Source organism: Periplaneta americana, chromosome 3 (assembly GCF_040183065.1).
Source record: "Periplaneta americana isolate PAMFEO1 chromosome 3, P.americana_PAMFEO1_priV1, whole genome shotgun sequence".
NCBI lineage: Eukaryota > Metazoa > Arthropoda > Insecta > Blattodea > Blattidae > Periplaneta > Periplaneta americana.
The window spans coordinates 149,601,170-149,625,197 of record NC_091119.1 but is presented as its reverse complement, the minus strand read 5'-3'; the positions used below and the strand labels follow the sequence as shown (position 1 = coordinate 149,625,197).

General features: G+C 35.7%; 1 protein-coding gene across 6 annotated transcripts in view; it reads left to right on the top strand.

The window, feature by feature from the left end:
• Nt5b (5' nucleotidase B) overlaps window positions 1–24,028 on the top strand; it is a 186,625-nt gene that overhangs the window by 143,910 nt on the left and 18,687 nt on the right. For all 6 annotated transcript variants that reach the window (XM_069821770.1, XM_069821769.1, XM_069821771.1 and 3 more), the window contains 2 exons: window positions 20,209–20,326; window positions 20,868–20,963. In XM_069821770.1, coding sequence (XP_069677871.1) covers window positions 20,209–20,326; window positions 20,868–20,963 — 214 coding nt within the window. The remainder of the gene's footprint in view (window positions 1–20,208; window positions 20,327–20,867; window positions 20,964–24,028) is intronic.

The following is a 24,028-nucleotide window of genomic DNA, read 5'->3' as shown; positions in this document are numbered from 1 at the left end:
GGTAACTTTCGAGGAATATCACTTTTGTTGACGTCGTACAAAATTTTGTCCAATATTCTTTTGAGAAGATTAACTCCGTACGTAGATGAAATTATTGGGGATCATCAGTGCGGTTTTCGGCGTAATAGATCGACTATTGATCAGATTTTTTGTATTCGACAGATAATGGAGAAAAAATGGGAGTATAAGGGTACAGTACATCAGTTATTCATAGATTTCAAAAAGGCTTATGACTCGGTTAAGAGGGAAGTATTATATGATATTCTTATTGAATTTGGTATTCCCAAGAAACTAGTTCGATTAATTAAAATGTGTCTCAGTGAAACATACAGCAGAGTCCGTATAGGTCAGTTTCTATCTGATGCTTTTCCAATTCACTGCGGGCTAAAGCAGGGAGATGCACTATCACCTTTACTTTTTAACTTCGCGCTAGAATATGCCATTAGGAAAGTTCAGGATAACAGGCAGGGTTTGGAATTGAACGGGTTACATCAGCTTCTTGTCTATGCAGATGACGTGAATATGTTAGGAGAAAATACACAAACGATTAGGGAAAACACGGAAATTTTACTTGAAGCAAGTAGAGCAATCGGTTTGGAAGTAAATCCCGAAAAGACAAAGTATATGATTATGTCTCGTGACCAGAATATTGTACGAAATGGAAATATAAAAATTGGAGATTTATCCTTCGAAGAGGTGGAAAAATTCAAATATCTTGGAGCAACAGTAACAAATATAAATGACACTCGGGAGGAAATTAAACTCAGAATAAATATGGGAAATGCGTGTTATTATTCGGCTGAGAAGCTCTTATCATCCAGTCTGCTGTCGAAAAATCTGAAAGTTAGAATTTATAAAACAGTTATATTACCGGTTCTTCTGTATGGTTGTGAAACTTGGACTCTCACTCAGAGAGGAACATAGGTTCAGGGTGTTTGAGAATAAGGTGCTAAGGAAAATATTTGGGGCTAAGCGGGATGAAGTTACAGGAGAATGGAGAAAGTTACACAACACAGAACTGCACGCATTGTATTCTTCACCTGACATAATTAGGAACATTAAATTCAGACGTTTGAGATGGGCAGGGCATGTAGCACGTATGGGCGAATCCAGAAATGCATATAGAGTGTTAGTTGGGAGACCGGAGGGAAAAGACCTTTAGGGAGGCCGAGACGTAGATGGGAGGATAATATTAAAATTGATTTGAGGGAGGTGGGATATGATGATAGAGACTGGATTAATCTTGCACAGGATAGGGACCGCTGGCGGGCTTATGTGAGGGCGGCAATGAACCTTCGGGTTCCTTAAAAGCCATTTGTAAGTAAGTAAGTATTATTCTGCTATTAGAATAGTATAGGAAGTGAGGGGAAATGGGAGTGCCTAGGAAGAAAAATTCTTGCCCTATTGATGGATTGTAAAGGGTAGGAAAGCTGAGAGATGGGAATCTTATTGGAGGGGGGGGGGGTTATATTTATCGGAGCTGTGCAAATAATACCCTCCGTGCAAGAAAACAACCATCGACTATCGAAGCTCTGTTTCCATTTACATTCGTAGAAGAGAGTGTAACTTCGAGCTTGTAAGACTTGAGGTCAGTTAACTTTCTTCTCAAGAAATTTATTCTACTGCGCATATCTTAAGAGATTCAAGGCAGTATATTTCCGGAGATGGGACTATAAACGTAGTTTGTCCCAGCTTAAACATGCTTTCAAGTGCATGTAGCCACCAAGGTGTGCAGTCAACGCGGCGCCAAGAACTGGATGTTTTGACGGTCATAGTGCTGCAGACTTAATAGGTGACAGGAGTGAAACTAACAACTTTCATGGCCAATATTGACAAAGTGCGCGTTGGCGAGTTAAGAAATTCTGAAATTGTGTTCCCCAACATTGATAGTGAACAAGCTCTTATTTAGCCTATTTTTGAGGAAAGATGTAGCACGCATGCACGCGACAAGAGATGTTGACCTATACACAGCCAACATGCGGCAGGCGAGCCGTCTGCTGGCGCCTTGCCATGCTCCAGATGCAGATCAATGGTCCATAATACAATGCTCTAGAGCCGCATTCGTACTGCATTTTCACCACGGCTAGGTACTAGGCTACCGGAAACTTGCAGGCATCCCAAACTTCCACCGCCCGCTCGTCAAGACTACTTTCGTTTATTTCAAAGTCAATACCGGTACATGATAAAGGCTGGTTCACAATAAACCGGAAAGGAGAATCGGAACGAAAACGAAAACGGTAAAATTGTTAAAAAGTGTACATTTAAATGCGAGCATTCACAATTGACGAAAAGCTTGCCGGAGCCCGGGAACGGAGAGTTGGCCAAGTTTCAACTTTGGCGTTCACGTTTCCGATCACAGCCCACTAGATTCATTCTATTGCCATCTAAAAGCTATTTTGTCGTCGTATATTTTGTAGCAAGAAGACCGTGACATAACTATGCATTATTTTGTTCTGTGCTGTGCATCATGGAGCAAGTTTTATTTGATGACATTCTAATATTGATGTTTAGGAAAATCCTCACGTTTACGATAAGCGGCGCGCCTCGTATAAAGATGAGAAAATGAAGGAGAATACGTGGCTTTCAATAGCTGCATCTTTGAACACCGATCGTAAGCGAATTATATTTTATTACTGTATTGGTTGTATTATACACTACATATTCATGCTTCAATTCAATAACTACAGTTGTGTTCATTTTTATTCTATTACAAATGTTTCTTCTATAATTATTTTACCTTATGGTAGACTTAAATTAGGTTGTGATAATAAATATGCATGGGCATATTTATAGTACCGTACCTAATGAAATGTTTCAGTTGAAATTTCGAAGTTGGTTAACCTGTGTTTATGTTGGCTGCCTTGTACTCATGAGAGAACGCCATTGGTCAATTATACACAAATAACATCAGAATGCGTAATATCGACTTTACATATCTTATTGATATGCATAGTCGTCTACGTTCTCGGTTTATTGTGAATAAAAAATTTTCATATTCACGTCCTCTGCTTCTCGTTTTCATTCTGGTTCTCGTTCCCGGTTTATTGTGAACCAGCCTTAAGTAGAGTCCCGATGTTTAGGCATTTACAGTAGAACTTGGTTATAACGACATCCAAGGGACCTTAAACATTATGTTATAAACGAGTGTCGTCGTAACTGAGATTCACATTATCAATCTAGTGAGGTGGAAAATGAAAAATAACAAACTTAATTAGACTTATTTTAGATTTATGTATTGACTTTTAAGCCTACAATGAACATAATAAAATACACGTAGGCCTACAATTATAAATACAATATTCTGTATTAAAATAGTTTGTTCAGTACTCACCAAACTACTTTACTTAGAAGTGAAGTAATCAGTCATTTTACTCTGTTGTCTTCTACTTGCCCAATACACACTTTCTAGGACTAAATTACGTTCTATATTTATAATTTCAGTTGCAATTTCACTGCTCCCTTCCCTAGCTTCATAGAACATGTTCATAATTCTAATGACTTCTAAAGCGTTACTCACTTCTTTTAGTGGCCATACTGCATTAAAATGCGTGCACTTAGTGAAAACTTCCTGTCGAAACTGATCTAACACCGCATGAATTCGGTCAGGTTACAATGGGGTGGGGAATCCGCCTGTATTCCAGAGGTCTATGACAGAAGGAGACTGTAAAGAATTTGTCAGGGTCAGATTTCAACAAAATATTTCTTAAAATACTTTGGTTCTTAGAAAATCTTATTCCAAACTGAGATTGAAAATGACGTTATATGCGAGGTAGATGCATATTAGTTGGGACCACAGAATATTTGACGTTATAGGCGAGGTGTTGCACAAAACGAGGTCGCTATAACCAAGTTCTACTGTATTTTGGTTAAAATAGGCAGGCAAATAGGCACTAAAATAGTAAAAATAGGCGTGAAATAGGCATTTATTATTTATGGAAACAGACAAAAAAATAGACAAATACTTAATAAACTATCCCATATGGTACTCACCTTCCTTGGTTACATGTCACAACAAGATGCTTTTTTTTAAGTTGTCAACTGTCATAGTGAGTTCCCTGTCAGAGAGAACGTTTTTAATGGTGGAAAAAGATCTTTCTACTTTACTCAAGTGATTGGAGCAAACTTAAAACAACTTATTTTAGAAGAACTGTCTCTACTTTTTTTCAGAGATCGGGAAAAACCGACTGTCTATTGTCTCAAAAAGTGGGGTGTAAGAAGGGATTAGAGACTTCAAAGTACGAAAATTGATAATTCGTATAGATAATGTGTAAGCCTATAGTCATACCCTCCAGGGAAAGTGTATGCAAATGAACCGGGCCTTATACTGACTTTCAGTAACCAGAAAGATTTTTAGAAGGTTTGATTCAGAAAGATTTTTAGAAAGTTTGATTCTAAACAACATTGTTACAAAAGATAGTGATTGAATTTTAATAAATTTAATGTTTGTATTTATATGCTAAAGTGTTTCTCACAATGAATTGTTCATTGACATCAAGGAAGAAACTAAATGTAATATACATAATTATCATGAAAGCGTCGCTTCAATAATTTTTTTAGTTTGATTATTCTGTTTTATTTTCTTTATAGAACTTATATTATATTTATCTTTATTTTATTTATGATAAAGTAAACTTTTATTTATCATCTACATAAAGATTATTTTTTGTCCTACACTATTATCTGTTGTTGTTACCATTGGTTATTTATCGTATTGAGAAACGTAATTATTAGTAAAATACAGAATGCCTCATTATTTCAGGCCATAGGAATACATTGCAAGATGGTTTCTGGACATAATAAGTTTGTATTTCCCATTGAGAAATTATAGTATTCAGATTGTCACACATTTTGGAGCCACGCGGTGGTCGTACAGATCCATTTGATACCCAACTTTGTGACGATGTTCCAAGGTGACCTTTGAAATCAAACCATCTGCCAGCACTGTGTCACGGGAAAAATGCTTAAGTATATTGGTCTGCACGCTCACCAGACTTGAACTTCTCGTTCTTGGTTTTCATATAAACTACGAGTATAAAGAGAAAATATTGTCATGCTGCGATAATTCGGTGAAGGTTTTCGCATAAATACACGTTTTCAGCATTTCTTATAACCGGAAAATTGATTTTCGGCATTACGTCTGTCTCTATATATAGCGATTTCTTCTAAACTGTAGTCTGTTTTTGTCACTTTATTTGGGGATGATTACATGAATCTTAGTTAAAAGTAATAATCTAAAATCGAAAAAAAAAAAAAAAAACAAAAACAAAACAAAAAAAGAGGATTAACAAAAAGAAAACACAATTTTTATTGCATAGAATAAACAGAGTTATTGGTGTCAAACAACAAACGAATTATTCTGCCCTATATGCGTAATTATTTTTATTTTTTATTGCACATTCAAAGTTTTTACTCCTTTTTGCCAGATGACTGCATATGAAATAAAGATTGTAAATAATTCTGTGGCCGGGAGGAAAAAGGTCTTAAGTCAATTTTTGTGAAAATGACATTATTAGCCTATATACTATTCTGAAAGCGGAAACAATTCTCTACAATCTGGTAAAACGGTTAAAGTCAAATAAGACTCCTGACTGGAGTTATAGAGCGTTAACAAATGTCCTAAGTACTTTTTGAATCGAGCACACACAGAAGAAAGGACTTAAGAATATTTAATACTTTATTCCTTACAAACATTACATGTTTACTTTCCATGCTTCCCTATTAAAAAGGTGTAACTTGTATTTTAGCTATTTAATCACATACTGATGCCCTTTCCTTTTAAAACTTTAAGCACCAGGTAAACAGTCCTATATTGTTTAAGACGTAATTTGCATTCCTAATAATTTACATTTCCCATTTATTTTGATATGAAAAAGGTATAGCCTATGTTTAAATAGTCCCTTCTTCTCAGTTTGGGTTGTAGTCTTAAAAGGGCTTAAGTGCGGCTATTTTTGGAAATAATCAACAAAACTGTTAAATGAGCAACATTACCTATTTTAGAAGAAATATAAACAAATAATATCCAGGAAAAACCTCTTAATTAAAAGAACTCAATAATTGACACCAATTTCATCTTTCTACTGCTCTCCTGAAAAGTATAAAATTTTTACTTAAGACCTTTTTCCTCCCGGCCACAGTGACGACTAATTTTAAAACTCCCTGGTAAAGTGCGTTCAAATTTCTACAGCAACACGTTTCAAATGTCATGTTCTTACGTTTGGAAACAAAGAGCAGAGTCTGTGCCAATGCCATTTAATGAAATGGGAGCTTTGCCACGTGTAGCCTACTTCTTGCAGACAAGAACGAGGAGGTTAGCATTGTTTATGTTCTTCTTACGATACAGCAGTCCTGAAAGTGTGCTCATGGCAATTGAGTTATTTCTTTAATTGGTTTATTTTACAACGCTTTGTCAACTGTGATGGTTATCTAGCGTCTGAGTGAAATGAAGGTGATAATGCCAACGAAATGAGTCCGGGATCCAGCGCCGAAAGTTAATAGTTGCAGGAAAACCCCGGAAAAATCATCAACTAGATAACTTATCCCAACCAGGATTTGAATCTGAGGCCGTTCGTTTCACGGTCAGACATGCTAACCCATACTTTACAACGGTAGACTGTTATGACCTTTCGTCTTAATTCAGCTATCCACTTTTCAGCTGTTGCTTCTAATTCCTCTCCGCCATAAGGATCTATCATTCCATTGTCCATCTTCTAAGTCGAATTTAATCATAACTTTTTTCACACTACCACACCAACTTCAACGAGTCCTTCCTCTTTTCCTTCTTCCTGTGGGGGACCTATGAATTATCCGTCTAGGCCATCTATCCTCCTCCATTCTTTGTACCACTGCAGTATCCGTTCCTCAGTCCTGTTTACTACAGTTTCTTCTGCTTCCATCTCTGCTCTAATAAAATCATTTCTTACATGCTGCAACCGAAATACTATCATACTTCGACGTAACCCATCCATCTCAGTGCTCTCCAACTTTTTCCTCCATCTATCATTCAAAGTCCAACACTCTAACCCATACAAAAGGACACACTCTACCATTGTTTTCAAGATACGTTTTTAAGTTGCTTTTGTCATTTCTCTGTTCCAAAGGATACCATTCAAAGATCTAGTTATTTTTCTCGCTTGGCTGATTCTATTTATCCATGTCCTTTTCACAAGTACCACAACTATCTATAATTGATCCTAAATATTTAAACTGGCTGACATTCTTAATTGTTACACCATTTACAACCAAGTCCTCTCCCTTCCCTCCAACAACCATAAAATTCACTTTCAATCCGTGTAGACTATACTCACTCACAAGCTTGCGGAACATATACTCAATATCTTCCTGATCTTGTCCTACTATTACCTGGTCATCGGCGAATAGCAAGGTATGCAGCATATGGTCATTAATATTTATGCCCATACCTCTGCATGAGTCATTCCATTTCTTCAAGGCATTCTCTAGGAAGATTTTAAATAAAGTTGGTGACATTCCACACCCTTGCCTCAAACCTTTTGTAGCACAAAATTCTGCTGATAGATTTTCCCCTATTTTGACACATGCTGTACACTTCTACATGAGAGGTCTATGAGAGGATTTTGGGCTCCAGTTTTTTGTAGGGCAGTCCAAAGTCGATTAACTGGTACTGTGCCATATGCCTTTTCTAGATCAGTGAAGATAAAATGTATCTCTTTTCCTTTGGTTAACTCGGTTTATAGAATATAGTATTCATATGAAATAGTTATTTATGCATTAAATTGCACAGAAACTATAATATATGTGTAATGATGAAACTTTTAGCACGAATGGCTTATTACTTGTAAGCGAAGAGTTTACTGAGCACATGTTGCATGTCCTGTTTTATGTTGTATCTGTGCGAGGCCCACGATGACCAGGTTTCGGTTCTTCGAGACGTGACTGAAATGTTGACAACATATTAATTGCATTCATATATTCATTCTACATCGTTATACTTTCTCATGCATGTATTAGAAAGTGGACAGCATCATTATCATGCGGCAAAACAAATCAGAAACTACATTTTAATTATTCAATATAGTAAATAAAAATATTTCTCAACAAAAAGCTACGTTAATAATTTATTATGATATGTGATTATGGAAATGAGACAATAACGTTACATGGTATTTGTGTGTGTGTATGGTTTGTATCAATTCAGTGTGTGGGTGTTCCATTATGCTGAAGGTAGGTTTTTACAGCAGTTAGATTGTGTAGTGGGATATTTAGCACCTGTCAATGAATGATAAGATGCTAATGGAACAGTAGTGGGCAGAGATAAGCGTGAGAAACAGAAGTACAGTTTTCTGCTAAAATTTGTTCCATATCTGCTCTTGCCATAACGTAAGCGGCTCTAACAGTTAATATGAGAATTTCTTGCTGACGAGTGAGATGCGGACGACTGGTAAAATAAATCTGTAAAGCCGCAATTAACACATTTTGTACGTAGTCGTGTGGATTAATTGTAATGTACGTAGGAGGTTCAATAAGTAATTCACATCATTTTTTTTTTCTCGGCTGCCTTTCATTGGAAAATAATGATATTTTATACACATAATCTTTAAAGCTTCTTGCATTTCGTCATAGTGTCGCCGTTTTGTGTTAGATGGCTGTGATATAGTTCAGTTTTAAAATGGCGACTGCACGTGAAACACGTACAAAGCAGAGAGCTGTGATTTAACTTCTCTTTGTGGAGCAGAAAACCATTGAAAACATTCACAGGCGCTTGCAACATGTCTATGGGGATCAAGCAGTGGATAGGAGTACTATCAGTCGTTGGGTTAGCAGAGTGTCAACGACAGAACGAGGGAAAGCGAGACTGTCGGATCTTCCACGCTCGGGACGACCACATACTGCTGTAACACCGGAGACAGTTGAACGCACCGATAGGTTTACTTACATCAAGGTGCGAAGATTTCTGATGGGGGGGGGGGAGATAGAATCCTAGATAGAGAATACCATACATAAAATTGTTATTATCCACATTTGATACGGCTCAACGCTTGGTCGCACTGAGTTGCTTGTCTTGCATCTTGATTATAATAATAATTATATCCATGAGCAGGCTTAAAATAAGATGTGTAATTCCTAAGTTATTGATTGTTGTCAGCTTGCCAGTGATGATAATGCAGCAATATTATTTTCTTTATACTGTACTTCAGTGGTTGCCAAACACCACGAAATTGTGACGTAATAGACATGCAACCCGCACACCACTATCGCAGGGAGAGGGGTGAAGTGGGTATCTCCTCAGGTAATATAGTGAATGGCAATGCAGAGACGGACTGTGACCAAAAAGCAGAAACAATATAATATTCTTCTACTTATTAACTACACACACTTTTTCCGTGTTAACTTTTATCCTCCTGTTAATTAATGTTGTATTATTAATAAAATAAGATATATTTTCTTATTTACCATAAAATGAACGTGTACTTTACATCAGCAGATATTTGAAAAAGCCGATACTTTTTATTGTTTGTTTATTAAAGAAATGTTCAATTTACAGGTAAGGGCGTGGTACTCTTTGTAACATTGTTCTTTTATACTTCATTTAAAATTTTACAACACATTAAGTATCTCATGTTTTTACCATCTGCACAAAAGAAATACTGTTCCTCCCATGCTCCTTAAAATTAAGTTTTTGCATATTATCTGTTTTGGAAAAGACATCGAAACATATTATCCTACACATGTCATATTAAATGTGTACGTCCGCTGCTGATAAATGTTTTTACTTATATCGAAGTGAAGGCTACAAAAACGAAGGGTGGGGTATGATGCCATGGTTATGCTTTAGTGGAGACAGGGGCATGTGTTGCGACACAGCTTTTGGCGATCACTGCTGTACTTTATAAAGTATACTCGTATTAAAAGAATTATATTTTGTGAGGAGGAATAGACTTTATCCCTGGCAGGGATGTTCGTGTGAATTTATGAGACGGAGATAATTTTCCAACAGGGAAAATCCCCCCCCCCCCATCCTCCCTGTTAATTCGCACCATGACTTACATCAATACTTTGAAGAAGTTGAAGAGACGATTTAGGCGTGTTTGTTTCCATAAAGATGTCAACAAAATTCTCCTTCTCCATGACAATGCGAGGCCACACGCAAGCATTCGCACTCGTCAAGAAATCACAAAATTTGGGTGGACCGTCCTTCCTCACCCGCCCTACAGTCCGGATCTCGCACCATCTTACTTCCATTTGTTTGGTCCCCTGAAGGATGCGATCCGTGGAAAGTGATAAGGCGATGATGAGCAGGTCATAGGAGACGTCAGGACGTGGCTGAGAGGAATACCAGCTGAATGGTACCGAGATAGCATACAGTCTCTAACATCTACGTGGCGTAGGGTCATAGATTTGAATGGAGACTACATGGGAAAAAAATGTATTTTTAGCTAATTAATTTGAGAATAAGGTGGTACATTTGGATTTGTAATAAAACAAACGTTGAAAAAAAAAAATGATGTGCATTATTTATCCAAGGTGGGTAAAAACTTTTTCTCCATACGAAACTAGTATGATCGATGTACACCTAACTTGTATTCAAAGTAACAAAACGCAGGACTCTATTTATAAATAGTGAGGGCACTGCTTCCTATATATGATCGCCGCGGTGTTTTAGTTCACTATTGACAAGCTTTGTGTTGGATATACTTTTTTGTACGCATCAATACTTTTTATGTCAAGCAGTGTTGTCACGTTTTCGTTGTAAAGATTATCTGCGAAGATGACGTCATTTGAAAACAAACCTTCATTGGTAGACATAAGTTACCGTTCCTTGTGAGTGGAGCCGGTATCTGAGAAGGCCTAATGAATAAAAACTTATCTCTTCGAAGGGAAGCGTCCGCTTTGACAGCGGCTGCATATTAATTGAATGAGGATACAAAATGTAACCAATAATATCATGGACTGAATATAGTATCCCGAAGTGTTTGTAAACAACGTTTTGAATGTATATAGGGAAAAGAGACGTGATGTGTAAAATGTGTGAATATTGCACAACATTAACAAATTGTATTTATTACAACTCCATTGGCATACACTAGGGTCAATACTCTTCTGCAAATCAATAACTGAGAAGTATCTTCGTTGCTCTGAACCCGGGACTTCCAGACCTGGAAACCAGCATGCTGACCACCAAGCCACGGAGGCAGTCATAGAACGTAATGAATAGAGATTTTTTTTCCTACAAAATGCTGTAATAACTTTTTCTTATATAGTAAATATGTGAGTGTCCTATGGTTTGTGTTTCAGTTCACCACTCTGTACAGTATATGCGACGGTGTAAATTTCTGTTCCTTTCTTGTTTAAGAAAAGTGATGCGCCATGTAAAACAGTTACATGGCTCTTTAACCACGTAAGGGGCCAGGACGAAGCTATCTAGTAGTCAACTGCGTAACTCCCAGACGGAATAGGAACGCTACATGATCAATACTGCGAGGTCCATAGGAATTGATAGCTTTCCTTTGGCCGGAGTTCGCTAGTTATTGTGGCTATCCAATTGTCCGATAACGAGGCAGGGTGTACCCCGTTTCGAACCCAACATCCTTGAAAATTTTCTTGAGCGTAGTCGGGAGTCGAACTCGGGGCCTCTTTGTTCATAGCAAGCAAACCATTGCATAAGAAAGAACCTAAATTTAGCGTGTTAAATTTAAAATTTTATAGTGTATTACAATATGTTGTGTGTGCGTGTGCGCGAATCTATCTTTATTTAAATTCCTGTTAAATTGGGTGGTGGAGTCTTGTTAGATTAATTTGTGATAGTTAACCGATTTCAAGGATTTAATTACCTTTTATGCTGCGTTGTTTATATAAAATAATAGGAGCTATACGGATAATTAAAGCATTCGATTCCAGTGTTGCCAACTTTGTTGTTTTCCGGCTAAATTTGTTTTTTTTTTATGGTAGTTTAGTTGTAGTAATAGGCATTTAGTTGCTAATGGGAAAGATAGGCATTTTAAAATGTTGTCTAGTTGAAATCTGTTTGTGTGTGTGTGTGTGTGCGTGCGTGCGTGCGTGTGTGCGTGCGTGCGTGCGTGTGTGTGTGTGTGTGTGTTGCCTTTAAATAACAATTCTGTTAGTTTTTGGTGTGAGGTATTTTATTATCATGGATGCCAGTGGCACAAATCCAGTTTTTTACTTGGTTAATTATTTAAAGACGCTGTATCAACTACGAGGTTTTATAGCGTCGATGGGATTGGTGACAGCGAGATGATATTTGGCGAGATGAAGCCGAGGATTCGCCATAGATTACCTGGCATTCGCCTTATGGTTGGGGAAAACCTCGGAAAAAACCCAACCAGGTAATCAGCCCAAGCAGGAAACGAATCCACGCCCGAACGCAACTCCGGATCGGCAGGCAAGCGCCTCAGCCGACTGAGCTACGCCGGTGGCTACAAATCCAGTTAAAGAAGCATAATTTGTAATGCTGAGGTTGGTTCTTTCTTGGTCTAATTCGGAAGTCGAAAGAATTTTTAGTCAGTTGAATCATGCTGAAACAAAAGCTAGACTCAAAATGAGTACAAACGTGGCGAATGGAGTTTTGGGAATCCGTGCTGGTGTACATAGAAAAAAAAAATCAGTGTTGCCATAATTGTGAACTCCCTGCATCGATAAAGAAACAGAAACAATATACTGAGACATACAAATTACAACCAATTGCAAATTCCACTGCAGTTTGAGCTGCTACAGCTCTGTTACCTCAATCTGTGGAAGTCACTGATGAATGTGATGACTTAGGCCTACTTGCTAACTATTGGTTTTTAGGAGAACTAACTAAATATATTTAATTATTTATTAGATTTAATGTTATTTGGATGATAATTACGGAAGAAATTAATTCTAGTTGTTCAACGCATGATTATTATTAATTATTTTTGACTGAGTTTTTAGTTGGAAATTTTTGTATTACTGGCAACACTGATTCTAGACACTACTTATTATTACGAATAAGTAGATTTAGAAGTATGATAGCGAAGTTGTTGATGTTCTAGTTTCCTTTATTCCATCACGAGGTCTTAAAGGAAAGGTACCTACTGCGGACCAAGACTGTTGTTACGTGTAGTGGATGAGCATGCTACATTAACCTCGACAGTTGTTTACACCGACGCACTGCTGTGAAAAATGTTTTTTCAAGTAAACACACGACTTGGCTATTTTTGACTATCGCGACCCGCGCAATTAAGCGAACACTCGTGAGAGTAGTGCGCCGTCTTCCACCTTGAAAACAAACACATGAACTTGAGATCTCAACCAATGGAATGATTTTCCTCTTCGTTGATCCTACTTCTACAGGGTGATTCAGGAGGAATAATAAATATTTTAGGGGATGCTAATATGGACTGCTCTGAGTAAAATGTTCATATATAAACATGTGTCCAATTTTCAATGAGTGTGAAGATACAGGTGTTTGAATGTTACGCATAAGAAGCGTTACAAGTGGCAGGAAAGAAAGAGAAATGACTTAATTATTACATTTATTGCGTATTTATATGGTATAAATGCATTTCAACAATTCAGTGCATTTTTCCGCTCTGTTGACAACAGGAAGTGTTGATCTTCTGAGGTCTTCTTTTATGACGACAGCACTGTTCATAATTCCCACAGACAGAGATCGACAGGAGTAAAGTCTGGGGAACTTGGTGACCAATGTATGTGACCACCACGGCCGATTCATCATTCGGGGAATGTGAGGTTTAGATGACGTGTCACCTGTCGGTTAAAATGTACAAGGGCTTCGTCATGCTGGAAGGACATGGCCATTCTTGTAGCCAAGGAAACTAGAAACAGCTGTTTCTCTATACCCATAATTAACTGTGCTTCCCTCAGAAGAGCGACAGGGACTATTCCTTTGTACGTAGTTAAATAATACGTAGCCATTTGTCGTTACTTCATTCCATTTCTAAGACTTTTTACGAGTAACACTCGTGCAGCTGTCTACACCTGTCGAAAATTCAACACATATTCTATATGAACTTTTTTTTTACTCACCCCTAAAAATATTTACTGTTTCTCTTGAATCACCTTGGTGTTGAGTTCATGTAAGCAGAATTCATGGTGAATACAATTGCTGCTATTGGATTGGCTGAAGATAACCCGTTTTCTCCAGTATATTTTTTAGGACGCTGATTTCTGACTAGATATCTGAAACTAGCTCTTTCCAGTATGACAATCCTCGTTATGCCTTTACCGAAGACTATCTGGACTTCCTCTGGACATAGTGATATGAGGTCGATACGACGCTGGGCATATAGCGATATGAGGTCGATACGACGCTGGGCATCAACATCATTTCCGATAGCGATCTCAGTTTAACCACAGTCTAGTATATACAGTCACGAAGCTTGAGTTGTGAGGGTGCTAGAAACAATAGACTGTGCAGGTACTATTTCGCATTGTCTGTAATGAGGCGATAGTAGCGATCCTAGTGGTTAGCAACTATCTATGGATGCATATTTACTACGTATTGAGCTTCATGACTAGACTGTGGTTTAACCCTGATGAATATAGTACTCGTACATGCGAAAAATGTCGTGCCATTTTTTGTTGAAAGTGCATGTAATGTTATAAAGAAATTTTTACAAGTCTCTAATTGTATTTGAAAATACAACTGGGGGGAAAAATTAGGTGAAGTCCATAGATACTTTCTAATTCAAAATCACTTCTTAAAGCTTTTTGGTTCGCTGAGACGCACAAAATTTTAATTTCACAGTAAAAGAAGAAAATACGTACAATCTAGAATGACCGGCTGGCATCGAATGTTTAAGTAGCTATGTGTGGGTTACTGTATACAGAAAGTATTTAATTGATTACAGTACTTGAAACAATCAAATAAAAAAAATAAGAATTTTCGGATGTATCGTAATATGTACGATACAGCGTCAAAAAACAGTCAATAATACTATTAATGATTCGTCGTTTTCTTAATGAAGAGATAAGTTTACCCAATCATTTGTTTATTGTCTCCAGTTTCACCTCCGAGAAACTTATAACAGTATTATTTAATTAACTTCTGGTTATGTTTTCAATTTAATATCTTGCATTTCATGTGCAGTAGAAGGCTTCGAAAAAGAGTTTACTTATTTATTAATACAACCTGTTTAAAACATACTTTTAAAAAACTTATCCATACCACTTGCACCGTCACAGCTATGATTGCAGTGTGAAGACATTGTGAACGGAGTATAGTTACACAAATTTTTTAAGCCTAAAGAATTGTCTACATTAATAAAAACAATTTTCCAATTCAGGCGTTTTTGGAATAACAACTTAACATACTTTAGGCCGTTTTTTTCGTTTCGAGCGTATATTGAATTCTTAATAACGCATGAAATGCTTATTATTATTATTATTATTATTATTATTATTATTATTATTATTATTATTATTATTATTATTATTATTATTATTTATCTCCAAGAACCACAGTGCTCTATAGAAATATGTGAATGTCGTTCTGCGCAATGCTGTTATACCGGATGTAAAATTAATACTTTATGCAATGTATATAAACTTAAAGATTTTTTTAGTTAAGTTCTTGTTCTAGAGAGCGCTTTAATTGCAATGAACAGTATAAATGTTTAAGCGGGTGCGTTAAAATTTTCCTCTGGGAAACACAAAAATAACGATAATAAGATTGATATTTTTAAAATAAATTCCATCTATAAACGTTTAGTGAAATATTTATAGATTATGTAATAGTGTTAAAAGCAACTAAGCTTTTTTATAAAAGTGTTATATCAAAGTTATATTTTAACTTAACATATTTTTTTTTCCCCGTTTAAACGTAAAATGTATGACTACTATTTTTGTCATTGTTTCATTATGTATTTCATTTCTGGTAGTGTGGAAGAGAAGGCCTTATGGCCTTCATTCTACCAGAATAAATAAATAAATAAATAAATAAATAAAAACGTATTTACTTCTAAACTTATGTCTGCATTTAATTCAGCTTCGTGAAAGTATTGCCATCGTGGAACACGTCATAAAATGGAATGGAATGGAATTTCGGAAGGAGGACAGTGCTTTAGTACTGTACCGTACTGATTTTATTACAAATGTGCATTTTCCTGTGTAACATGCACTGAGACTCACATCCATGATTCCTTGATAAAAATCTGAAATGTCGTTCATCACTGAACCTCGTTTTCATTATTTTCACCTCTCTTGAAATCGTCGCTATTTTACTGACCTACACGTTAGTAAGCACAATCTACCACGTGTACCGCACCTGCTATCTAAGATATTAGGTGGCTTTGAAAACAGGTTATCAGAATGTTACTGTTGGCCTTTAAGTGTCGTTTTCTCTGGCTCGTATCAAGTATTAAGACTGCAATAAGCACTGCGGTGGCTGCGTGGTCTAGATTGTAGAGCAGTTCTCAATCTTTCAGAGACCACGGCACCGTAAATTCGTTTTCTAGAAGACGAGTGCCCGGTCCCAACAAATTTACTCGTAAATACTTTTCCAATTTTTTTAAACTTCATAAACGTTTAACTAAAATAAGTATTAATAATTAAGTATGGTGTACATACTCTTAAGACTTCAAAGAGTATCAGTTGTTTAAACTTGGGGAAATAGTTTTCTTTTAAGTGTATAGGTATATTTTACGGATAAATCGAAATGTTTTGTGTTGAAATCTCGAGAAAGTCGCGTTGGCTTCATAGCTTCATTTCTCAGAACAGTAGCACAAATCGCTGGTGTATGAGTAAAGGGAGATAAAGTCATAACAATGAGTTTTGAGATAAATGGAAAATTAAACTTAGGGCACTTAATTGCAAATAACCTTCTACACAAAACACATCCAATACTAGTATTATAGTCGCGACGCTGTTATTCCCGGCGTGACTCCTCCTCTTTGCTTACGTCTTAGGAAGTGAAGGCTCTATAAAGTCTAGGTAGGTAGTATCATTCGCCACTTTTGTTCTTTCGTTGCCGAGCTACCATACGAGGAATCTATTTGCCACACCGTTAAACATTATCATGTCGTAGCTTCTATGATAATAAATCAAACTCACTGTAATTCAGCAAATAATTGAGCGGCAAATAACGTCTTCGTGTGATTTCTGCGAACGCCAACGAAAGAGCCAAAATGGCGGGCGATTATATTAAGTATCCTTAAGAAATGAATAACGTCTTCATAAGCGAATCACAAGACGCACACGTTTAAATGTAGCCGACCTGCAACGCGATTGGCTGCCGGAAATTAGAGCGACGGGACTATAGCTTGTTTCTTTGCACACCCACTTGTAGAATTTAACTTGTGTATTCACCTTGGGAACAAAACTCCATTTGAACAAAAAATGACTTAACCTCCTTTATCCGAACACCATCGAAATAACATATTGAGGTAATGGCAGTTGGTCAGTGTCAGGGCATTGTATGAAACCATTTTTTTAATGGTACTTACGAGTGAATGCAGACTTTTTCTATTATGTGTTGGTAGTTTTCACCACTTTTGCTTATCCTGGAGATCTCGAGAATAAGGTGCTCAGGAAAATATTTGGGGCTAAGAGGGATAAAGTTACAGGAAAATGGGAAAGTTACACAATGCAGAACTGCATGCATTGTATTCTTTACCTGACATAATGAGGAATATTAAATTGAGACGTTTGAGATGGGCAGGACATATAGCACGTATGGACGAATCCAGAAAAGCATATAAAGTGTTAGTTGGGAGACCGGGGGGAAAAATACATTTGGAGAGGCCGAAACGTAGATGAGAGTATAGGCCTAATATAAAAATGGATATGATGGTAGAGACTGGATTAATCTTGCTCAGGATAGGGATGGCGGGCTTATGTGAGGGCGGCAATGAACCCCCGGGTTCCTTAAAAGCCATTTGTAAGTAAATAAGTATAGAAATTCGATTACCGTTAAATTTATGTATTTTCATGACAACTTTCCAATTACTCTGTGATAACGCGTGTACATTTCGTTCTTTTTAATAATAAGACTTCACACACGAACAGGCATAATCGATGTTGCGGTATACTTAAATGTTTGATGTCGTGTGACGTCATGTTTTTTTCGTGAAATGCGTCATGTAATTGTAGGCAGTGAATAAGCATGAGCAAATCTGTCAGTTACCTGCTTTGCCGTTGTGAGGGTATTTGCAGCCCTCTAACTTGCGTAACATGAAGCGTCACTCACTGTGTGTGATGTAAGACAGGGAGATGACTTGATAAATGTATTTCTTTCCATATTATGATGTAGCATTTAAATTCTTATTCGTCTGGAAGAGGCGGAGGAGACTATGAGGACAAAGCTTCACTCTTATATAATCTAGCATAAGATAAAGGTGGTAGGTTATCGTGAAAGTTCAGCGACTTAAGACAACAGTAAATAAACCACAGAGGCAATCTCTGTTTATAGAAAGTATTTTATAAAATAAATGATGAACTTAACGAATGCAAAGATAAAAAGAAATCGACAGCTCAATAACGGAAATTAATTTTTAAATTGTGAACTGCTGATAGCCTACCTACCACATGAGTGATTGATTAATACAGTGATGTCAAAGCAAGCGCATTTTTTTCTGACCTTGACTTCGTGCGAGGGCATCAAGCGCTAGGTATGGAAGGAGGAAGGATTATGTGTATGAATAAGCAGCCTTTTGGATTAAGAAAACAGTGGTGTACAAACTTCAAACGGAACGTGAAATTTTATGTCGTTATTTTTATATGGCTTCTTTCTGTATGAGATTATATTATATTATCTGTAAAACAAAAGTACTGACACCAATCTTTTAATATTGCAGTTGTGTTTTAAACGTTAATAACAAAATAAAGAGTTAAGAAGGAATATTCACATAAATTTCATAGTAGTACAACTATTCTTTACTAAGAGAATGAAACACATCATTTATAAAGAAAGTGATATCCCAAAGAAAGAGATTGAGTTTGACATAATAAATTGTTGATATTGATGGTATCTTTAGCCTTATAAAAGTAGTCAATAAACTAATCAAAACAATATTATAGTACAAATCAAAGTTACCTAGGTATATGTTTTAACTGTAACTAATATTACATAACAAAACTCTTATGCTATATTGGTGCGCAACTTCCTATCATCAGAATATTAAATTATTTTCTCGAATTCTGCTAAAGCTATGACCTACCAACACATGGGGACATATCTTCTGTTTATGATGTAACAGTAGTTGCTTTGTTAATTCATTTCCTTACAAACATTTTCCATGCGAATATTTTCAAAATTTTCAATGCACTATCTTCAATAATACGCTTTTACGATAATTAGATTTACGAAAACATTGTTTCAGTACCTGTAAGGCTACTAAATAAACATATCTGAAAATTTCACTTGTCTGTAAAAATTTTTAGGAAATATTCCTTTTGAATAACTTATGAAAAATGAGCATTAAAATTAAAACTTTCATTCTTATAATGCACTTATACTTCTCAGACAAATCTAAAAATTAACATGGATACAGTTTTAATAAGTTCTCTTCCCTTTATCCATTGAATCAGTGCTGGTCATCCCTGTATATAGCTCGACCAAGCGGCATATATTACCTCACTCGTCTGTCTCTTTCTTTTCCGCTGTAAAGCGCTCAGGCTCTAAAGCGCGCGCTTGCGCCTATGGGCATCAGTTGACATGACTGGATTAATACATGCCATGTAAAGTTACCCGATGTGTAATCATCCTGAATGTTTATTTGCATTTTCTTTTTAGTGTGATTCTGAAAAGATATTGCTATATAATCTCGCCAGTGCATCCATATTTAACAGATTAATTTTATATTAAAATTAGAAAAATGTTTAATATATGTCATGTAAAGTTGCCCAATATATAATTATCTTGAATGTTTATTTGCTTTTTTTATTTTTCTTCTGAGTAGTTAACGCATTAATGTTATATGGGAGCTAGAAAAAAAGTTGATCTGCCACCAAAGCTTCATAGATGCTTTTCGTACAAATAAATGTCATAGTGATGGACATTATTGCTTGATTCTTTCTAGTGTTGAATTTTCGAATCATGAAATAATACTAATATTTACGAGTAACATAATGAAAGTTTTTCCCACATACCTAGTTGACCTGTTTATTATTTGAAATATTGTCTTGCACATAAAATGCAAATAAGTTAGAATTTATAAAACTGATTACTAGTAACAATGTTTAAATAGCTGTTACACCCCCCTCATGTACGATCTTATTTTCCTTTTTCAGAATACAAGTCACCACAATATGAGAGACTAGGTTTCAACTTGGTGAAAGAGAGGCTCGTTTCTTTGGGTTACCCACAAGAAATAATGGAATTTGAGTATGACCCATCATTTCCTGTCAGGTTAGTTGGAGATTTAACATGCATTGCATTTGCCTGTAATTTTGAATTTGAACAGTAATATCAACCAACTTATTTTCGTCTGTTTCAGATTCTTGTAATATGGTTGGACTCATGCAGAATATTGTAATTATTGTATAATTTTGTTGTAATAGTATATAATGCTCCTAATAGGTATAAATCTAAATTATTTAATTTTTGTTTACACTACCATTCTAAATTGTTCGAAATTTGAGTTATGCAATTCTGTGTTGAGAAATGTACGATATTAACTCGTTCTCTTGACACGATACCCGTTCAGTAATTACAGTAATACATAGGCCTAGTGATAAGACTTAGAAAGTAACTCGATAAGGAAAGTCATGGACTTCAGCTGCACAAAAGGGGGAGAAAAGCTGTTTCCTCAACAAAAGCAAACCTTTTCAAGGTCGTAGCTTGTGTTTCGCCTTGTAGTGACTCATTTGAAAAATGAAACTGTTAAAAAAAGATAGTAAAGAATAATAGTTTGCCACTTGCTAAGTATGACGTATTTAATTTTTTTCAGAGGCCTTTGGTTCGATACCTTATATGGGAATTTGCTCAAAGTAGATGCATACGGCAACATCCTAGTTTGTGTTCATGGATTTGAGTTCTTAAAACAGTAAGTTATTTTGTGTTAAATTCTTTATTTTGTTATAGAAAGATGAATACTGGTACTGCCAGTTTAATAAACTGTGCATGCTTAATATAAAAAACTAAATGCGCTGAGAGTTCTTATAATTGTTGCATGATAACTAACACTAAAGTGATTTTTCTCTGCAGTTGTATTGGGTGTGGTTGAACTGGAAACATATTTCTGTAAAGTTTTATTCCTTTTGTTGTTGTATGAAAGCTTTCATAAACTCGTTTAATGAATAAAGTGAGGTAGAAATTGGTAGACTGTTTTAATGTAATCTAGGTAGATAACTTTATTCATCCAGTAGATCATGTAAAATGATATAGGACATGTCAAAACAAAATATATGTTATATATTTTATAAGAATTCATCTATAGAATATAGGGTTACCATGAGAAGAAATTCTATAGGAGGACATGGAATCTAAGATAAGAGGACATTGCTGAAAAAGGAGGACTTTTTAAAAATTGGTATGAACAAAATTAAAGATAAAAACAATGGCCTACCTTAGTCAGTTTTCTCATTAGTTGCTGGATCAGTATTACATCTGTACCCTACTTATCGGTGGAGCCCATTTTGTGCACAAGAGCCTGAAGGTACTAACTTATATCTTGTAACAAATAACTATGGAACTGTTCACAGAACATGTCGTTGAAATTATATTTCACCATGATGATACCTCTGACTGTCTCCATTAGCATGCGATTTCGTTCTTTTGTCCATTGAGCAGATATTAGGGAAAAATACTCTCTCAGCACTTCCATTGTGATTTGGGATAAATAAATAGAATTTACATATTTTTAAGAGTTCTGAGAAAGTTTCAGTGCTCGTAGAACTATTGGAATTGAAGAATTTGCACCGTTGTTTATCTAAACTTAAATCTTTGTCCAAATTAACTTGATTGGCATATCTTTGTACATTGAAGAATAAAATTGATAAAATAGCTTAGAATCATGGATAGTGACATTTTTAATGTGTAAGAATTCAGTGCATGTCGATAGGTCATCACATTTTATGTTTTTTTTTTTTTAATGTGCTCCAGCTTCAACTATTGAAAGCAGTTAAATTCTTTCATAGGTTTTCACCATTTGTTTGGATATTCTATGCATAATATCGCACATTATTCAATATTCATATTAATTCTAGTTGAAATGCCAAATGCCGAACATTTCAAATTTTTTTTTAAATGTCTGCAGGACAGGATAAAATGATTAAAAAAGTGGACATGTCCTCCTATTGCTGGACGGATGTTAACCCTAATAGAATAAAAAAATATACAGTATAATGTTTCAATAGAAAGGATCTTAGTTTCTTCTTGAAGCTGTGTTTGCTTTTTGTTCCTTGATGCTTGTCGGTAATTTAGACTGAGACATGGGAAGATCTTGATAACTTCACAAAGTATAAATCTCACAAAATATAAGAACTTGAGCACCCCTAGAAGTAAGAACATCATTTCACATGTTTGGAGCTGTAGCACCTAGACATGCTGAGAGAAACACTTTTTTTTTTTTTAAACATGTTGGAGGAATTACATTGCTGCATACTTTAAACCAATAGCCAATAAAAATATATTTATAATAATTTTTATTATTTAATGCTAATAGTTTGATAAATATGTATATAGACAGTAAGCATTTTGTATTGTATTTTGTAACCTTTACTGTTTACCACCAAGAAATACAGGGTCTGGCAGAGGAACAGGCGATTTTAAGGAACGTATATCTCTCATATCACAATTGAGGGGCGATAAACTGCGTGCACATTCTGTTGCCAATATACATACAGTATCATTTAGTCAGCCTGGAAATGTGGAGAGGTGCACAACGTGCAGTTAAAAGCTTTACAAGAACAACAACACTTTTGAGGCTACTAGGCGTGAATTTCGTAATTTTAATTTATGACGCCATGATCCCGTCCCATCTGCTCATTCGACTTATATTTTCATACATATACAAAATTCATTACATATTCATCCATACAGAATTCAAGTGGTACATCGATTAAAACGTAGCAATATTCTCAACTGAAAAGTGTTTTGTGAGGAAATTTTAAATCTCATGATTGAAAGTGAAGACTGAAGACTTTTATTGACATTTTTTGGATGTCTGACGAAGCACATTTCCATCTCATTGATACACTAGTCAACAAATTGAAGCTTTTTAAACCTTTTACCTGTATCTGGTTTGTAAATGGGTCGTTTTACCTAATTTTGTGGTGCTGAAATCAATGGAAAAATCCGTTTCTTTGTATCACTTCACATTTTGTAGATACACACCACTAACATAAAGATAGTAATACAATATTCGCGAACATTTACCATTTTAAATATAAACATAACATAACACTCAGGACCCACGAAAGTTTTCGTGGTTACATTAAAAAATTCATATAAACCAACAAAAGCACTAGAATAATTCACACTAATCCATGATCTTATTATTTACAATGTATAATGACAATTTCCTTCAGCAAAATGGGATGACACTGCTTTTCTTTTGTACACTGTCTCATCCAGCCCTCTCCCTAAAAAGAAACAAACAGTAATCACTAATCACTCATCATTGAAGAGTTCCAGTGACCGTGGTAATGGCACTCCATGTAAGAATGTCTTGGTTAAAACATTTACCCTGTTCATCGCTACAGGCACCACAGTTCGTTGGAAAAAGTCAGGGTGCAAGTGTAAAAAATGAATTTTCACCGACATTTTACATACCATATTCTTGTAGTTATCCAGTAGACCAGTCACTATGGAAACATATTCTTTAGGAAACTTATTCCACTGTATATCACATCCACATACAGTGTAACCCAGCATAGCTATTAATTTATTATACAATTTCCCCGAAAAAATGAGAACACAAAAAACATAAAAATATAAAAAAATCCTATATAAAATCTAAAATATCACAAAAACCTTATGTGATACAGCAATTTCGAAGGCATATTCAGATTATACAACTAAAGATCGATATGAATTGACGTATCATACACCAGATATAAAATGGCTGTCAACCATGTAATTAATCATTTAAAGGAAATAAATTACAGA